The following is a 14,165-nucleotide window of genomic DNA, read 5'->3' as shown; positions in this document are numbered from 1 at the left end:
CAAGAAGGAATGGTTTTAAACTAAAAGATGAAAAATTTCGATTGGATATTGGGAAGAAATCTTCCTCTGTGAGGGTGGTGAGGCTCTGGCACAGGTTTCCCAAAGAAGCTGTTGTTGTCGTATCCCTGGAAGTGTTCCAGGCCAGGTTGGATGGGGCTTGGAGCACCCTGGGATAGTGGAAGATGTCCTTGGTTCCACCATGGCAAGGAGTGGAACAAGATGAGCATTAAGGTCCTTTTCAACCCAAACCATTCCATGATTCTGTGGCCCAAGGCCCATGGTTGGTGATGGGAGGAATTTTGATTGCCTGAATTGTTAGGGAAGGGTGAAGGAGAGCCAAAGACCAAGAGCTTCTCCCTAAACTCTACCCAGGCTTTATCACTGTGATATTTAAGTGATTCCTCCTCTTTGGAGGAAGGAGTCTGTGAAATGGGCTTGAGTGAAAATTGTGGCTTCAACCTTCCCGGAAAGATGCTGATCTGGTTGCAAGGCTGTACTTTTAGTTCCTTGCATGGCATTTAGTTTTGGGGGCATTTTTGCAGCCTGGCCCACCCAAATGGCTTTAACACACTGACTGCTGAGCTGTGGTTTGTTTTGTGTCTCAGGCTATGAAAGTTCAGGGAATTTGGATGACATAAGCAAAGGCTTGCTGCCTCACCAGGAAGCGAGACTCAAATCAGGCCTGGAGATGGCTGTGAAGCACAAAGATAAGCTGTTGGAATTTGATAGGACAAGGTAAGATACTAGGTGGGAGGCTGTCATGAATAGCATAAATGACCTGGCAGGTGAAGTGCCTGTAGCAGAAACATTGGGAATTCCTCCTAAAACCCAGACTACAGCCACAGACACCTTAACTATGGCATTTGGTGGGACACTAGTGAGTCTCTGGAATGGATCCCCTTTGGGTATCCTTGCTTTTTGTCTGTGAGAGATGGGAAAGGAGCAAGTTGGAGGGTGAGTTTGAGGCTCTGTCATGGTCCCACCCTGCTCATTTTCTCTTGTGGGGGTTGCTTTCCCAGCGTGCGACGGACCCAAGTCATTGATGATGAGTCGGATTACTTTGCCACAGACTCCAACCAGTGGCTCTCCAAGCAGGAAAGGGAAGCCCTCCAGAAGAGGGAGCAGGAGCTGCGGGAGCTGCGCCATGCCTCTCGGCTTGCCAAAAAAATCACCATCGACTTCGCTGGCAGGCAGATCTTGGAGGAAGACAACAACATGGCTGAGTACCACAGCAAGTGAGTGAGGGCCAAGAGCAAGGACGTGCAAATCCTTATGGAGAGTGGTCTGACATGCTTGTTAAAGCTGCCTGGGAAGGAGGTGTTGCAGAAGTCTCAACAGAACCAATACAGCTCAAATTCACACCCAACTGAGTTTCTGCACTAGAGAGCAGTGACTGCTCAAATTGGAAATCAGATTGAGCAAGGAAATCTGATGAGGGGAATGGGGCAAAAAATGCTTTGAGTCAGAGTTTGTGCAGAGAAGGGAGATGTTCCCAGGGAAGCAGGGAATGTTCATCCTTCTTGTTTGTGCTTGCAGACTGGATGAGACCATTGAGGCCATGAGCTGTGGTGCACTGAGCAAGCCAGCCAAGAGCCCTGGGGCAGAGATGACACCAAACTCTGGAGTTTTGGTGAATCCCCGTCTCCTCCAGCCTGCTCCTTTGGTCAGTGGGGCTTCAGTGGTTTATTCCAGAGTAGTTACTAATTTTGGGAGAGTTGAGCTTGAAAATTGTCAATTCCAGGATGTCTGTAGAACCCCAAAAGATCACGGGATGGTTTGAGTTGAAAGGGACTTTAAAGACCATCTCATTCCATCCCCTGCCATGGACAGGGGCATCTTTCACTAGACCAGGTTGCCCTGGCCAAGAATGCTGTCAGAGATGGGGTGACTTCTCCAAATAACCTACTTCAGCATCTCACAGTAAAAGACATCTCACAGTAAAGAATTTCTCCCTGATATCTTATCTAACCTTTCCCTCTGCCAGTGGGAAACCATTCCCCCTGTTTCCCCCTGTTTCTCACCCCCTCTTTACTCCCCTGTGCCCCTCACTGACCATCTCAGTTTGGGATAGAGAAGGTTTGACAATGCCCTGCTCCCAGTGGATTGGTTTACTGTAATTTTAGTGTCCTGCATCCTTTTCAGGAATGCAGAGGTGTTTCTGAGAGTCAGCCATGTCACCCTTTCAGCTCTATCTTATGAAGACTTTTCTGCCAGATTCCCATTTTACAAAGGGCATAAGGATAATGAAAGAAAATTTCAAATAGGATTTGCACTTGGTACACATTACTCCTGGAGAGGTACTAACCTTTTCCCTGTTCTTTTTTTGAACGCTCTCAAGTGGGTGGACCAAACTGGTTTGGTCCCACAAAGAAAAACTGTTCGTTCTGTGGAGGCTGGAAGTGAGTCTGGCTTGGAGCGGAACAGGCTGCGGATTCAGGACCGAGAGCTGCAGGAGATCTCGGACGATGGTTGGTGCCTCAGCCTGCACCAGCCTTGGGCTTCCTTGCTCGTGAGAGGATTCAAAAGGTGAAGGTACCCCAGGGCAGCTCTTGCTCCACAGGGGAGGTGGGAAGTTGTGTTTCTCAGAGGATCTCTGTGGACCCACTGGCTCTGTGCAATGACTGATACCTGTGATAGCGCCAAGTTTGGAAGCTGTGCTTCCTCTTCCAGTGGGTTGATGGGTTGAGGAGCTGGAGAATGTTTTTCTTTGGGATAGTACCTAACCTGTAAGGGACAAGTTTCTTCACAGTGGGTGAATGTAGAGAGAGGCGTAGAATTCACTGCTATAGTTGGGGCATTCCTGTGTGGAATTTTAAAAGCAAATAAGGTAATCACTTGAAATACATTCTTCTGGGCTTTTGTTCTGCATAAAGAAGGCAACAGTGGCACCAGGTTTTGTTTAAAAGAAACCCAGCACTTGACACTACCTTCCTCAACTGGGCTGGGAACTGCGTTATAAGAAGAAGCTGCTACTATTAATACTGAACAAAGAATCTTCTTTAGCCTTTTTTTTCCTTTCACCACATTTCTCATTTTGGAGACTGAAGCTTTTTCACTTCCCAAGCCAAAGATGTTGTAAATCCTAATGTGCCTGGATTCTTCATCCAGGTGTTCTGGGGATTCCAGCCACTTTGGTACAGCTGCAGAATTCCAGGATCTTGAGACAACTGTTCCATGCAAAGACCTAGTCTCTTACTGTTCTCTTGATTATTCTGTGTGACTTTGGAAGCTTGTAAAGGGACTTCTGTGAGCAGATTGTCCTACATATGTGTTCTCCTGGCCCTGCTGAGGATTGATGTCCTCTAAAACCCTGAGGACACACTCTACTTTATTTGTGACATTATTTTTTGCCTATCTCAGCTTTTTTGTGGTCCTGACACATTGCTTTAGTTGGGATAATCAGGGCAAAGCTTAGCAGCAGGAATTGTCTATGTTTAAATGAAAAATCTGTCCATGTGGGTGATTTCTGCTGAAGTTTTAGTCCTACATTTCCCTCTGTTCTTTAGGGTGGAGGGCAGATCCTGGTACACGTCTCATCGAGGGAGGTTGTGGATTGCAGCTACTGCTAAAAGACCTTCCCCTCAGGAAATCTCTGAACTGGAGGCCACCTACAGAATGCTACTCCAGAAAGGTGAACTCCTCTCCTTGGTTCTTGGAGGGATTTGGTACATTGAGCCACGTAATGAGCAGTGTCAGAAATCCTTCCTGCTGAGCAGGAAAAGCTATACATAAAATTAAATTCCCGAGCCCTAGTCCTTAATGGGGAAGATCCTGACCTGGAAAAGGCACAAAAAAGGGTCCCTCAAAAGGTAGAGGTGCTTGGAGTAGAGGGAAGGGCACTTGGGGATTGGAAGACCCCTGCTGTGTGTGGGCATATGGGTTCCCTGAAGAGATGTTTCTTTTGCTGCAGATGTGGAATTTCCAAGTGATTATCCCTCAGGATGCCTCCTGGGCTGTGTGGATGTGATTGATTGTTTATCACAAGAGCAATTTCAGGAGCAGGTGAGTACAGAAATGAACCCTTCCATGTTTGCATTAACCAGCGGGTTTTCAAAGTGGTGGAACTTGCTCTGGAGAAGACATTGAGTGGAAATTTTAGATTGTATTGAGAAGACACAAATTATTACTGTGGCAGAGGACACTCATCACAGCATGGAAATGTGCCAGCAGTGCTGTGCCATGTGCTGTGCCATGGGACCTTGTCCCTGTGGTGCCAGCAGCACTGACTGCCACAGTATAGGAGAGTGGCTTGGCCTATGTGGAGGGATCATGGTCCATAGCTGCTGGATCTGCCTGGTGCTTCTTACAGCAGCTGGAGGTCACAGTGGCCTCACTGGTGGTGTCACACTGGCCTAGCTGGTGAGTGTCGAGCCTTGTTTGGGGTTGAGTGACCTGGAGATGGAGCCATGGAAGGAGGTGACCTCTTTCCCACCAGGGAGGATGGACAGGAGAGCCACAGAGCTACCTGTAGTGAAGCAAGGCTGGAATCAGGAATCTTTTGAGAAATCTCAACCCATTAAAGTCCGTGGGTGATGATGACGTGTGTCCAGATCTGCTGAGAGCATTGGCAGGTGGCCTCTTGAGGCCTTTTAGCTTGGGATGGTTATGGAAGGCAGGAGAGGACTCTTTGTAACTGTTGCACCTGTGGTTAGAAAGGGAAGGAAGGATGACCTGGGTACCTCAGCCAGTCAGCTTCACCATGGTCTTTGGGGACCTCTAGAGAGATTGCTCCTGGAAGCCACTTTTGGGCACATGGAGGAAGAGGACATTAGGAATAGCCATGGATAGCCATTAGGATTTGCCTAAGAGTAAACTCATGCTGGACTAACCTGATAACCTTCTTGGATCCAATAGATAGAGTGGAGAGTATCTGTTAACCTGCTGTCCTGGACTAGGCACGAATCCCAGAGGAGTCATAACCAGTAGAAGTATTATTCCTCTTTGCATTGATTAAACCACCTCTGGAATACTTGGGTCACCATAAAATTGTTGATAAACTGGAGCAAATCCCAAGAGACCACAAGGGTGGTTAGGGGCTGGAGCCCTGTGAGGAGAGGCAGGTGACAGATCTTCCACTTCCTGCAAGGAGATCATTGGGAGACAGAGTCGGGCTCTGTGCTGATGTACACAGCAGGAGGGTCATATAAATTACCACAAGGATGGCCCAGCAGTGGGCATTGCCCAAGGGGCTGAAGAGTCTTCATCTGGGAGGATTTTCAAGACCAAATAGGACAAAGCCGTGAGCAGCCTCACCTGAATTCAGTGTTAGCCCTGCTTTGGTTGGGAGGTTGGACTTCTGAGTCCTGAGTCTGATGCTGTGACTGACTCCATGCGCAAAATCTGGACCAGGAGCTTTCCTTGGGGTGCATTTTATGGACTTAAAAAACCTGCACTTAGCACCAAGCACAGCATGGCTGTTCCTGATCCCACTTCATCCCTGTTCACTCCACTGCCCCTTGTGCACATTAGGTTTGGTCCTACATGGACCAAACCTTGTAGGGCTTGATAGTGAACCATAACCATGTTGTGAGGTAGAATAGATGGTTTCCTTGGGAAGCAATCCACCAGGATGATCTTGCTGTGAAGAGCTGGAGAGGCAGCAGGAGTTGGGGCTGTTTTTCAGGAAGTGCTCCTCAGGCTTTTCCAAACCCTGTGAGGTTTTTGCTTGGGGGAGATGCCTGGAAAGACAGGGAGTATATTTCTCATGAGGTTCTGTCTCTTAATCACAGGTGGAAGGCAGAGAAGTTAGAGTATGAGCAGCAGAGGGAGCTTTGGGACTGGAATACCATGAAACCTACAGGAGTATTTGGCTTTGTATGGGAACAAGCCTTGGGAGAGAGAGGAAGGGGCACCGAGGCCAGTGTAGGGATTTTCTTTTGTAGCAGCCACTAATTTGCAGTTTGGGCTTCAGTGGAGATTCCTGTCCATCTCCTGCTGTCTGTGATAGTGGTGGAAAAATAGATCTTGGTCTCTTACAAGTACTTTTTCTGTTTGTCACAATCCCTCTTCATCCTTTGTGGATGTGTTCTTCAGGCATTGGTAGAATGGCTGTGACAGCATCTCTGATCTGGGAATTGTGCTGTAACCACCTTTAATCTTCCCATGGAGGACCTTCACAATTAGCCACATTCTCTGGAAAGCCCTCTCAGTTTGTGGGCCCTGCTTGGCTGCAGAGGTGTGGAGGCAGAGCAGCGTATTCCAGGAGCACCATTATCCAACCTGTTAGTGACAGATTTCCCTTTCTCCTCAATGCTGTGGCATTTCCTGGGTTGCATTTCTCTGGCTTTTTGCTGCTCCCATATTGCAAATGACTTATAATTCTTAATTTCCTGCCTTTTTATGGTGATTTTGTCTGTTTTCCCCAGGATTCCTTTAAGCAGTGGTAATTTCCCTCACTTGTGAGCTAAAATACAGAGATGTGAGCCTTTCTGCAGTTGCTTTCTGAGGAAATGTTTGGTTTATTTGGGCTCTCAGGAACTGCAAGTGCATCTGAAGGAAGCTGAGCTGAATTTAATTGCAAATGTCAGCAAGATGACAAAGTGTACAGCACCAGCTCAGAAATCTGACTTGGGTCTCTCCAGGAGTAAGAAATTCCTGTTGCTCATGTGGGTGTTTCAGCCCAGGTTCATCCAAAGTGTCAGCACTGTGATCCAGCCATTTCCCAGTGTGCAAAGATTCCTTGTAGCTCAGGGAGAAAGGCAAGCAATATTATGCTTTTTCACCACTTTTAGGGCATGCAGAAATACAGGGTATTTTCAAGGAGTGTGTGAGCAGGCAAGGAGCAGTGATGCAGAGCAGAGACCTCTTGGGAATTGAGCTCTCATGGAGCTTTTCCAGGCGCTGTGCTTTGACTCACACCTCTCCTCCTCACCACCTCCCGTTTGAGGCTCCTGCATGTTCCAGAAGAAATCATTTCACAAGTGCAGGGCAGGCCTTGCTTGCAGGTTATACCAACCTTGTGAGAATGAAATAGTTCCTGGCTTGCTCATGGTATTTTGATGGTGATCCAGTATTTTTTGGCAGCCACAGAAGCTTGGTTTGACTCTTGTGACTATTTGTTCCCGTAGGCAAGCAAGATCTTCCTGGTCTTAGGTCTGTGTTTTTTTTTTTTTAATTTTTGACCTGGGGGTGTTCAGTCTGGAGAAGAGAAGGCTCTGAGGAGGCCTTAGAGTCCCCTTCGGTGCCTAAAGGGGCTCCAGGAGAGCTGGAGAGGGACTGGGGACAAGGAGTTCCAGGACATGGGGAAATGGCTTCTCACTGCTGGAGGGCTGGGTTAGATGGGATATTGGGAAGGAATTGTTCCCTGTGAGATGAATCCTTCCCAGCTTAATGCAGTTTGTGATTCCATGGTTTTGTGGCCTGTCCCCACTGTGACTCTCCCATTACCTCTCAGACCTTTCACTGCTGTCACCCACTCCCTGTTTAGCACTGTCTGCAGATTTAATTTCCCTGCTGTTTGCATCTTCTCTCGGGTTACTAATGAAGATGTTGTGGCACCCTGCTGGTATTTTTCTATCATTACCCTCATTTAATTTTTTTTTTTACACTTGTGCTCAAAAAGCCAAAATTAAGCAACGCTGCCCCAGCAGAGTCAGACCCATTCCCTGCCAGAGCTCTTACATTATGAACAGGGAGGGGTTATTTATCCACATTTTTACTGCACATGTAAGCCTGGCCTTTCATCACCACTGAGAGGGGGCGGTCCTACCTTCCTCTGCCCTACCTGCAGCATTTGAGGCCCGACTGACATTTTTGAGATGGTTTGCAGATCCTGAGGATGTGTGGGAAGTGATGATGGAACAGGATCTGGAGTGCTGGAGCTGGCAGGGAGCAGGGGAAGAGTAGAGATGTCCTTGGGACTAGGATCAGTGGTATGTCAGGTACTCTAATCCTAGTTATGCTGCCTATTGCATGGACTAGTTAAATCTGCTTCTCTGGATCTCTTTCCCACGTGGAAAATAAAGTAATTATTCCAGTCAGGGGTTATTTACACCACATCTTACTGCTCAAGCTGTGATCTTTGGCTTGGAGCTGCTCTGGCAGCAGAAGTTGTGTTCAGGTGGGAGGGTCCAGCCCAGGTGTCAGTGTCACTTGCTCTGTTTTCAGAGCAGGAGCTGGTTCCTGAACTCGGCCCTGGTTGCCTGGAGATCCCTCTGAAATCTCAGGATATCCAGTAGAGCTTTGCACATCTCGCCCCTCCTCAGAATACAGTCTGGGCTTATTTCCTTCTCTTCCTGGCAGCAACCCAAAAATCCCTGCTCAAGGCCAGAATGATTCCTTTGTTACACTTTTTAGCTAGAGGTGACCTGGAAACTTTTTTCCCTCTTGGAGCTCCAAGCGTTCACTACAGCTTTTCCTTGCTCCGGAGCTGACGTAACTGACACCTTGAGCAGAGAAAGGAGCTGCCCTTGTTTTCCTGCATGAGGTATCAGTGACTTCAGCAGCGCCCACTTGGGATCTGTGGGATGGGGCACAGGACTAAAGCCAGCAGGGAAGTGTTTACACTGATGCCATTTCCATGTGTTCTGAAGTCCAGGTTCATTTTGCTAATGACTTTGATCTGAGAGACTATTTAACTGGAAAAAGAGTGTTTCCTGCTGCTATTTTGGTGGTTGATAGGTGTGTTTGGCTTATTTTGAGTGCAGATACATGCTGATACCTGGATGGAGCTATTATACCAGGCTGAAATATTTGCTAATTATGTTTGATGGGAGTTAAGTGTTTATTTTTCATTTCTAGGTGATCACTTAGTGTCCTAAATCTGCACAGGGGAACATGTAGAAGCTATTTTTGTTCCGCGAGATTGCAACTGTGATTTAAATAGGCTCCAGCTTTCCCACTCAGGAAATTTGGGTTTAAACTCTTGGCCTCCTCTTCCCTCCCTGGTGAAAAGAGCAACAACAACAACAGCAATAAAAAAATAACAGACTCAGGTGCCCAGTGTGCAGAACTTGGTTTGAATTCTCAAATAGGAGTGAAGAAGAGTAGAGATTTTCTACATTTAGACTGCAGAAGATGCCTTTTCAGATTATCTCCAAATAAAGGAACAATAGTCCTCTGGGAATATTTTCCTAAGGAGTTAATGGGAGGGAGAAACACAAACATAGACATTGATGTGTACTTCTAAGAACAGTATAAATGCATAGAGACTTTTTATGAGGGCCTGGTCCCTGAGGAAAGGTTTCCTAGTGCAGGCTCCGAGTGAGACAAATGCCTGTTTGTGTGGTGCTGTGGCTGTCCTGGCATCTTCCTTGCCTTCACCACTGGGATATTTGCCTTCTCATTCCTGAGGCACCTCTCCCAGTGAAGGACTTTTATCTGGGTCAGATATTCTTCCTTCTGTTCTTCAGTCTAGGTGGCTGTTAATGATTGCAAGGCATTAAAGGCCTTGGAACTTTACAGGCCCCTGCATTCTCCTGAGCTGAATTTGTCTTTTCTGTGTAGCCAGATGCCAGATCCAGTGGTGTCAGGCATTAGGCTGGCTCACAGGGTGATGCATCTCTTTAATTCAGGTTCTCACCCCACAAAATCCCCTGATTTGTGGTTCTGGGAGCAGAGCAGGAATGCAGCTGTTTTGGATTAGAGACAGTAAGAGATGGGGGAGTTTTTCCATATGGGAAGTGCTTTGGTTTTCATCAGAGGCTCTTCTGAGGCTCCAGCTGCCTTGCATAAGCCAGCAGGTTTGCTCAGGCCACTTCTCAGGCTGTTAAGATGAAGGAGAGATTGTCACTTGATGATGATTAATTTAGGAATGCATTAACATGCCAAAGAAATCGAATGATAAGAGGCCTGCTTGCCCTCTCCTCTGGTTTCCTGGACCCAAGGGAGAAAGCAAAGCCAAGAATGAAGCATATGACTTAATTAATGATGACTGTGGACTTTGCCTCTGCTACCATTTCAGCAAAATACTCATGAGCTGGCAGGGCCTTTTGGCGCTCTCAGATGTGGTCACTGATACTTGCTGCCTTCTCAGTATTAGGATTTTATTTAATCCTGAAACTGAGGGTTAGATAAAACTGACCTGGAGCCCCAGGTCAGGTGCCCCTCTGCCTTCCCATCCAGGTTCAGCCACGACCACCCTTTCCTTGGTGACCCCAAATGATGTGTCAGCTGCTACACATAACCCTTATAGCACATGTAGAGTGCCCAAGGACTCTGCTTGCTTAAGCTTTTGTTGATGTGTCACTGATTTCCTAACTCTGAACAGACCGGTCACTCCAACGAGTTTCCTGGTCCTGTGAGAGATCCCATCCAGTTTGAGGGATTGAGTCAATCCTGGGAACAGGTGCTGGCATCATACCTCCTTGGGGAGCAGCAATAGGGGTCAGCATGGGGAGAGGCAGCTGCCCAAGTGAACCAGGGCTATGTTCTCAATGTTTGGGTTTTCCGGCTTGGTTGCGTGTCATACCCCTGTGCTTCCCAGCTCTGATTATGAAAGGACTTTGTGCAGCTGCTTCAGGTTTGACTGTATCAAACCAGGTACCCTGGTTCCCTCATCTCCTCCTCCCCATTGCTTTTCTCTTTGCCTTGCTGGGTCTGTGCAATGGTGTGGGCGATGAGACCATGTTGGAGCTGAGCTTAGCCCTGCCCCTGCTGTCCCTTGGCACAGGAGGATGAAAACAGCCCTTTCAGCCTAGCACCTTCCCAGATAGTATTCCAAGTCCACCCAGTTTCTCCTGAACTGATCATTGGGTGCTCTATAAACATCTCCAGCCTTTCCAGGGTTTCCCATGGGCGGTGTTGTCCTGGGCTGAGATGTGAGCCGCAGGAGGATGTTGGTGGCTGTAGGTTCTGCAATGCCAGTTCAGGCAGAGCTGGGGCTGTGGCTATTGCTGGCACTGCTGGGTCCTCTGGGTCTCCCACAGACTGGAGCCCTGGCAGACTGCTCAGAGTGCACCAGCACAAGTTTGAATTTTAAATCTACATTTCAAAGTCCTATTATTACTAACTATGTTTTAATTGCTTACCCTGCCCTTCAAATCAAAGTACAGCCTGTGGTGTAGAAACACCTCGATGAGAGCCAGGCTCTGGGCTGGAGGCAGAGAACACCCACCGGATGGATCCGCCCGGCCAGGGAAGGATCCTGCAATGATCCCAGCCTGCTGTGCCTGGATCTGGTTGCAGACCAGCCAGGCATGCCAAGGGCTGCCAGGCATTGTGGTGGGAAGAAGGGGAAAGGAAGGCAGGCTCACGAAACTCCTTGTGCATCCTGGTGCAGGGAGCATGTTCCAGCACACGAGCTGCCAGCAGCAGCTGTAAGCGCTCAGGAACAGCAGGGAGGATGTTGACTGCAAAAATGCATCAAGGTTGCGGTTTGTAGCCTCAATAGTCAGGCAGTTAACTTTTTTTTCTCTCTCTCTTTTTTTTTTTTTAACAAAGACATTTTGATTGCCAAATCCATAACCATTAGCAGCTGTGGTTTCGAGCTGTTCCTTCCTCACACATTGCAGTCTAGACCTGACAGGCTTTCAAACAAAAGTTTGGCTGACAGCTTTTGCTTGGATTTCTTTGTGATCCTACTTTTTTTTTCCTTCTTTTCGTGTTCTGTTGATTTGAATTGAACATCCATGCGTATCCCTTTGCTAACACAGCCTCTGTAGAGCAGCTCTGCTGCATCCCTGAGCTCTTCCATGGCCAAGGACAGCTTGTAGTGTTCGTTGGGTGCATGTTCTGGATGTTTCTGCCTCAAGCTAGAAAATTTGGCATTTCTAGAAGCTTGGATCTGCTTTGGGGTTTCTGTTTAGGAAAATGTTACATTTCTCATGGGCCAAATGCTGGTTGGCCTGTGACCTTAAAAGATGGTGCTTGAAAGCGTGCTTAGAGATGGAAGTGTGATGCAAGACTGTGTCATGACAGCGTTCAAAACCCAGTGAAACTCTGGGTGCTTTTCAGGACTTGGAGGGCTGAATAAGGAGGTAAAACAGCGGTGGTAAAACTGGATCTGCTGTTTGTAGTTGGGTGTCACCTTTGGGTGAATGTAACCTGGAGCACTCAGGGTAATGGCTGTGTTGGGAAAATTGGCTGGATAATTCCCCAGAGGGAATGTCCTTGTAAAGAGATGATGGAGACCACTGTTGTTGGAACAGACAGGGAGCTGATGCTGCTAAACCACTCTTCTTGGAAAAGTGACAGGCTAAATGTGGCTTGGGCACAGTGGCACCCGCATCCAGTTAAGCATTATCTCTCATATCTGATGGCTTAATTTCTCCTCGATCCATGTGTCTGTGGTGCAGGGATTGCTGCATGTGCCCTTATTTGGCCACAGCACCCCCATCACTCCCAAAAAGCTGCCTGCATTTTCTTTCTCTATTGCAAACCACTGAAGAAACATTTTCTAGCTGGATAGTGAGCAATTTCCCTCTGGAGAGGAGGGGAAAATGGCTGTTTAGTAGTTAATTACCTGTTACGCGTCTCTGACAGCGATGAAGCTTATGAGGCATGAAAGAAGAGCAAATCCGCTTGTCCCACAAATCACCAAGAAAACAGGGTGAAGGAAGTTGGGCTCCCAGGGAATCCCTTGCATCCCACTCCTCTTTTTGCACAGGGCCAAGGAGTGTCTCCAACACCCAGGAAGAGCCCAGTGTGTGTTTCTGCCTGCTGGGGGGAAATGATTTATTGCACTGCTGGATCCAGCAGCCCCTCTCTTTCAGAGGAGATGCTGCCTTCACCAGGATGATTTTTTCCCCTTTGAATGCATTTTATGGTGAACTCTCTTGCCAACACATGGGGTCTGCTTGCTTTTACTCTTTCCAGACAGCGTTGCTTTCCAGTGCTGCCTCTTTTATTCCAAAGCTCTCGGAGAGCAGCAGGGAAATGAAGGCTGGAGCGGGTGTCCTGGCCCGGCACTGCCTGGCAAAGCGAGCCGTGTTTTCCCTGTTGTTCGCTAAGGAGCCACGCCAGGAAAATGATTCACCCCTTTCCATCATGAACCTTGCAGAGTGTCTCAGACACCTCCTCACTGCTAGTGTCCCTGGCAGCTGTAAGATGGAGAGAGCAGCAGTGACCAGGGGAAGGACGACAGGTTCCAGTGTGCAATTCTTCGCCACAAACCGGCTACTGGGATGTGTGCTCCATGGCAAGGAAAGCAGAGGAGAGCTCAGGTTGCATTGCAGGGCTCCATAGGCTGGTGTGTGTGAAACTGGGACTATTCCCACCCCTTTGTGTCCTGAGGCCTTAATGAGAGTAAGAATCCTCCTGGAGGGTCGCTAAAGAAGCTGCCGGGAGCGCTCGGGCTTTGTGCTGTGCAGAGCTGCTGCTCCGTGCACGTGGTGCCTTTGTTCCTGCCTTGGATGCACCGGAGCAGAGCTCATCTCGTTAGTGATGGTTTGGCTTCCCCCCAGGACGTTTTCCTTCTGCTCTTTCCATTCCCCTGCCTTCAGGTCATGGCAATTGGGTTCAAGCCAGTGCAGTTATTGGGGGATGGTGCAGCAGTCGAGGGGTTTGGGATGTCCCTTCTCCATGTTTTTTTTCTCCTGTGGAGATGGAATCAGGATGAGCAAAGGATCCCAAATACAGCGTTGGTACCAGTGATGCTGAGTGAGTCTGCATGGCCCCAGCATCTTACTGCAGGCTTTACTTAAATTGGGGGGGGGGAATATGTAACAGATTGGTGTGGGGTGAAAAATACAGCAGAAATGTTTTTTCTCAGATGTCAGAGAAGGTGGGTTCGTGTCTGCTGGCTCTGAGCTGGCTCGTCCCCTCCTTTGCTCTTTTGCTGTGGGCTGTGGAGCAGGAGGCTGGCAGCCCTGCTGCTATTCCTGGTGGTGACAAGCTGGTGATGGGAGACGAGGGATGGTGAAAACAAAGTGTAGGGAACATTCATCAGCAATTATCCCTGCTTGCAGCTTGAGCTGGGTGACTGTTGGGGATATCTGATAGCCACTTAATACATGTTCAAAGTGCTGGCTCTGGCGTGGGGGTGTCTGGTGACCGGTTTTTGGAAGAGCCCACCGCTCAGCTCCCTTTTCCAGCTTAATTTAACCTCGAGCTCTTCCTGCGGGCGTTAAGCTGCCTTGAGATCTGCTTTTCTCTTCCCTCCCACCTAATCTCCTCACAGCTGGGATCTTCCAGACCTGTTAGCAGCAAACTGAAGCCCGGCTGGAGAGGTGGGACGAATGGTGGGGGCAGTGGTTGCGTGGAGGCCGTGTGTAGAGTGGGGTGTTAGT

At 48.3% G+C, this 14,165-nt stretch overlaps 1 protein-coding gene across 3 annotated transcripts in view; it reads left to right on the top strand.

Annotated features, from left to right (window-relative positions):
- The window catches only part of TRIP4 (thyroid hormone receptor interactor 4), a 44,081-nt gene that overhangs the window by 5,419 nt on the left and 24,497 nt on the right, over positions 1–14,165 (top strand). For all 3 annotated transcript variants that reach the window (XR_004419220.2, XM_033070995.2, XM_033070994.2), the window contains exons 6-11: positions 606–735; positions 1,020–1,235; positions 1,537–1,663; positions 2,339–2,526; positions 3,507–3,631; positions 3,911–4,002. Coding sequence is in view for 2 of the 3 variants with exons in the window: in XM_033070995.2 (XP_032926886.1) it covers positions 606–735; positions 1,020–1,235; positions 1,537–1,663; positions 2,339–2,526; positions 3,507–3,631; positions 3,911–4,002 (878 nt within the window). In the remaining variant the exon portion in view is untranslated. The remainder of the gene's footprint in view (positions 1–605; positions 736–1,019; positions 1,236–1,536; positions 1,664–2,338; positions 2,527–3,506; positions 3,632–3,910; positions 4,003–14,165) is intronic.

Source organism: Catharus ustulatus, chromosome 12, assembly GCF_009819885.2.
Source record: "Catharus ustulatus isolate bCatUst1 chromosome 12, bCatUst1.pri.v2, whole genome shotgun sequence".
Taxonomy (NCBI): domain Eukaryota; kingdom Metazoa; phylum Chordata; class Aves; order Passeriformes; family Turdidae; genus Catharus; species Catharus ustulatus.
The sequence above is the reverse complement of the archived record's forward strand: the minus strand, read 5'-3'. Positions and strand labels throughout refer to the sequence as shown.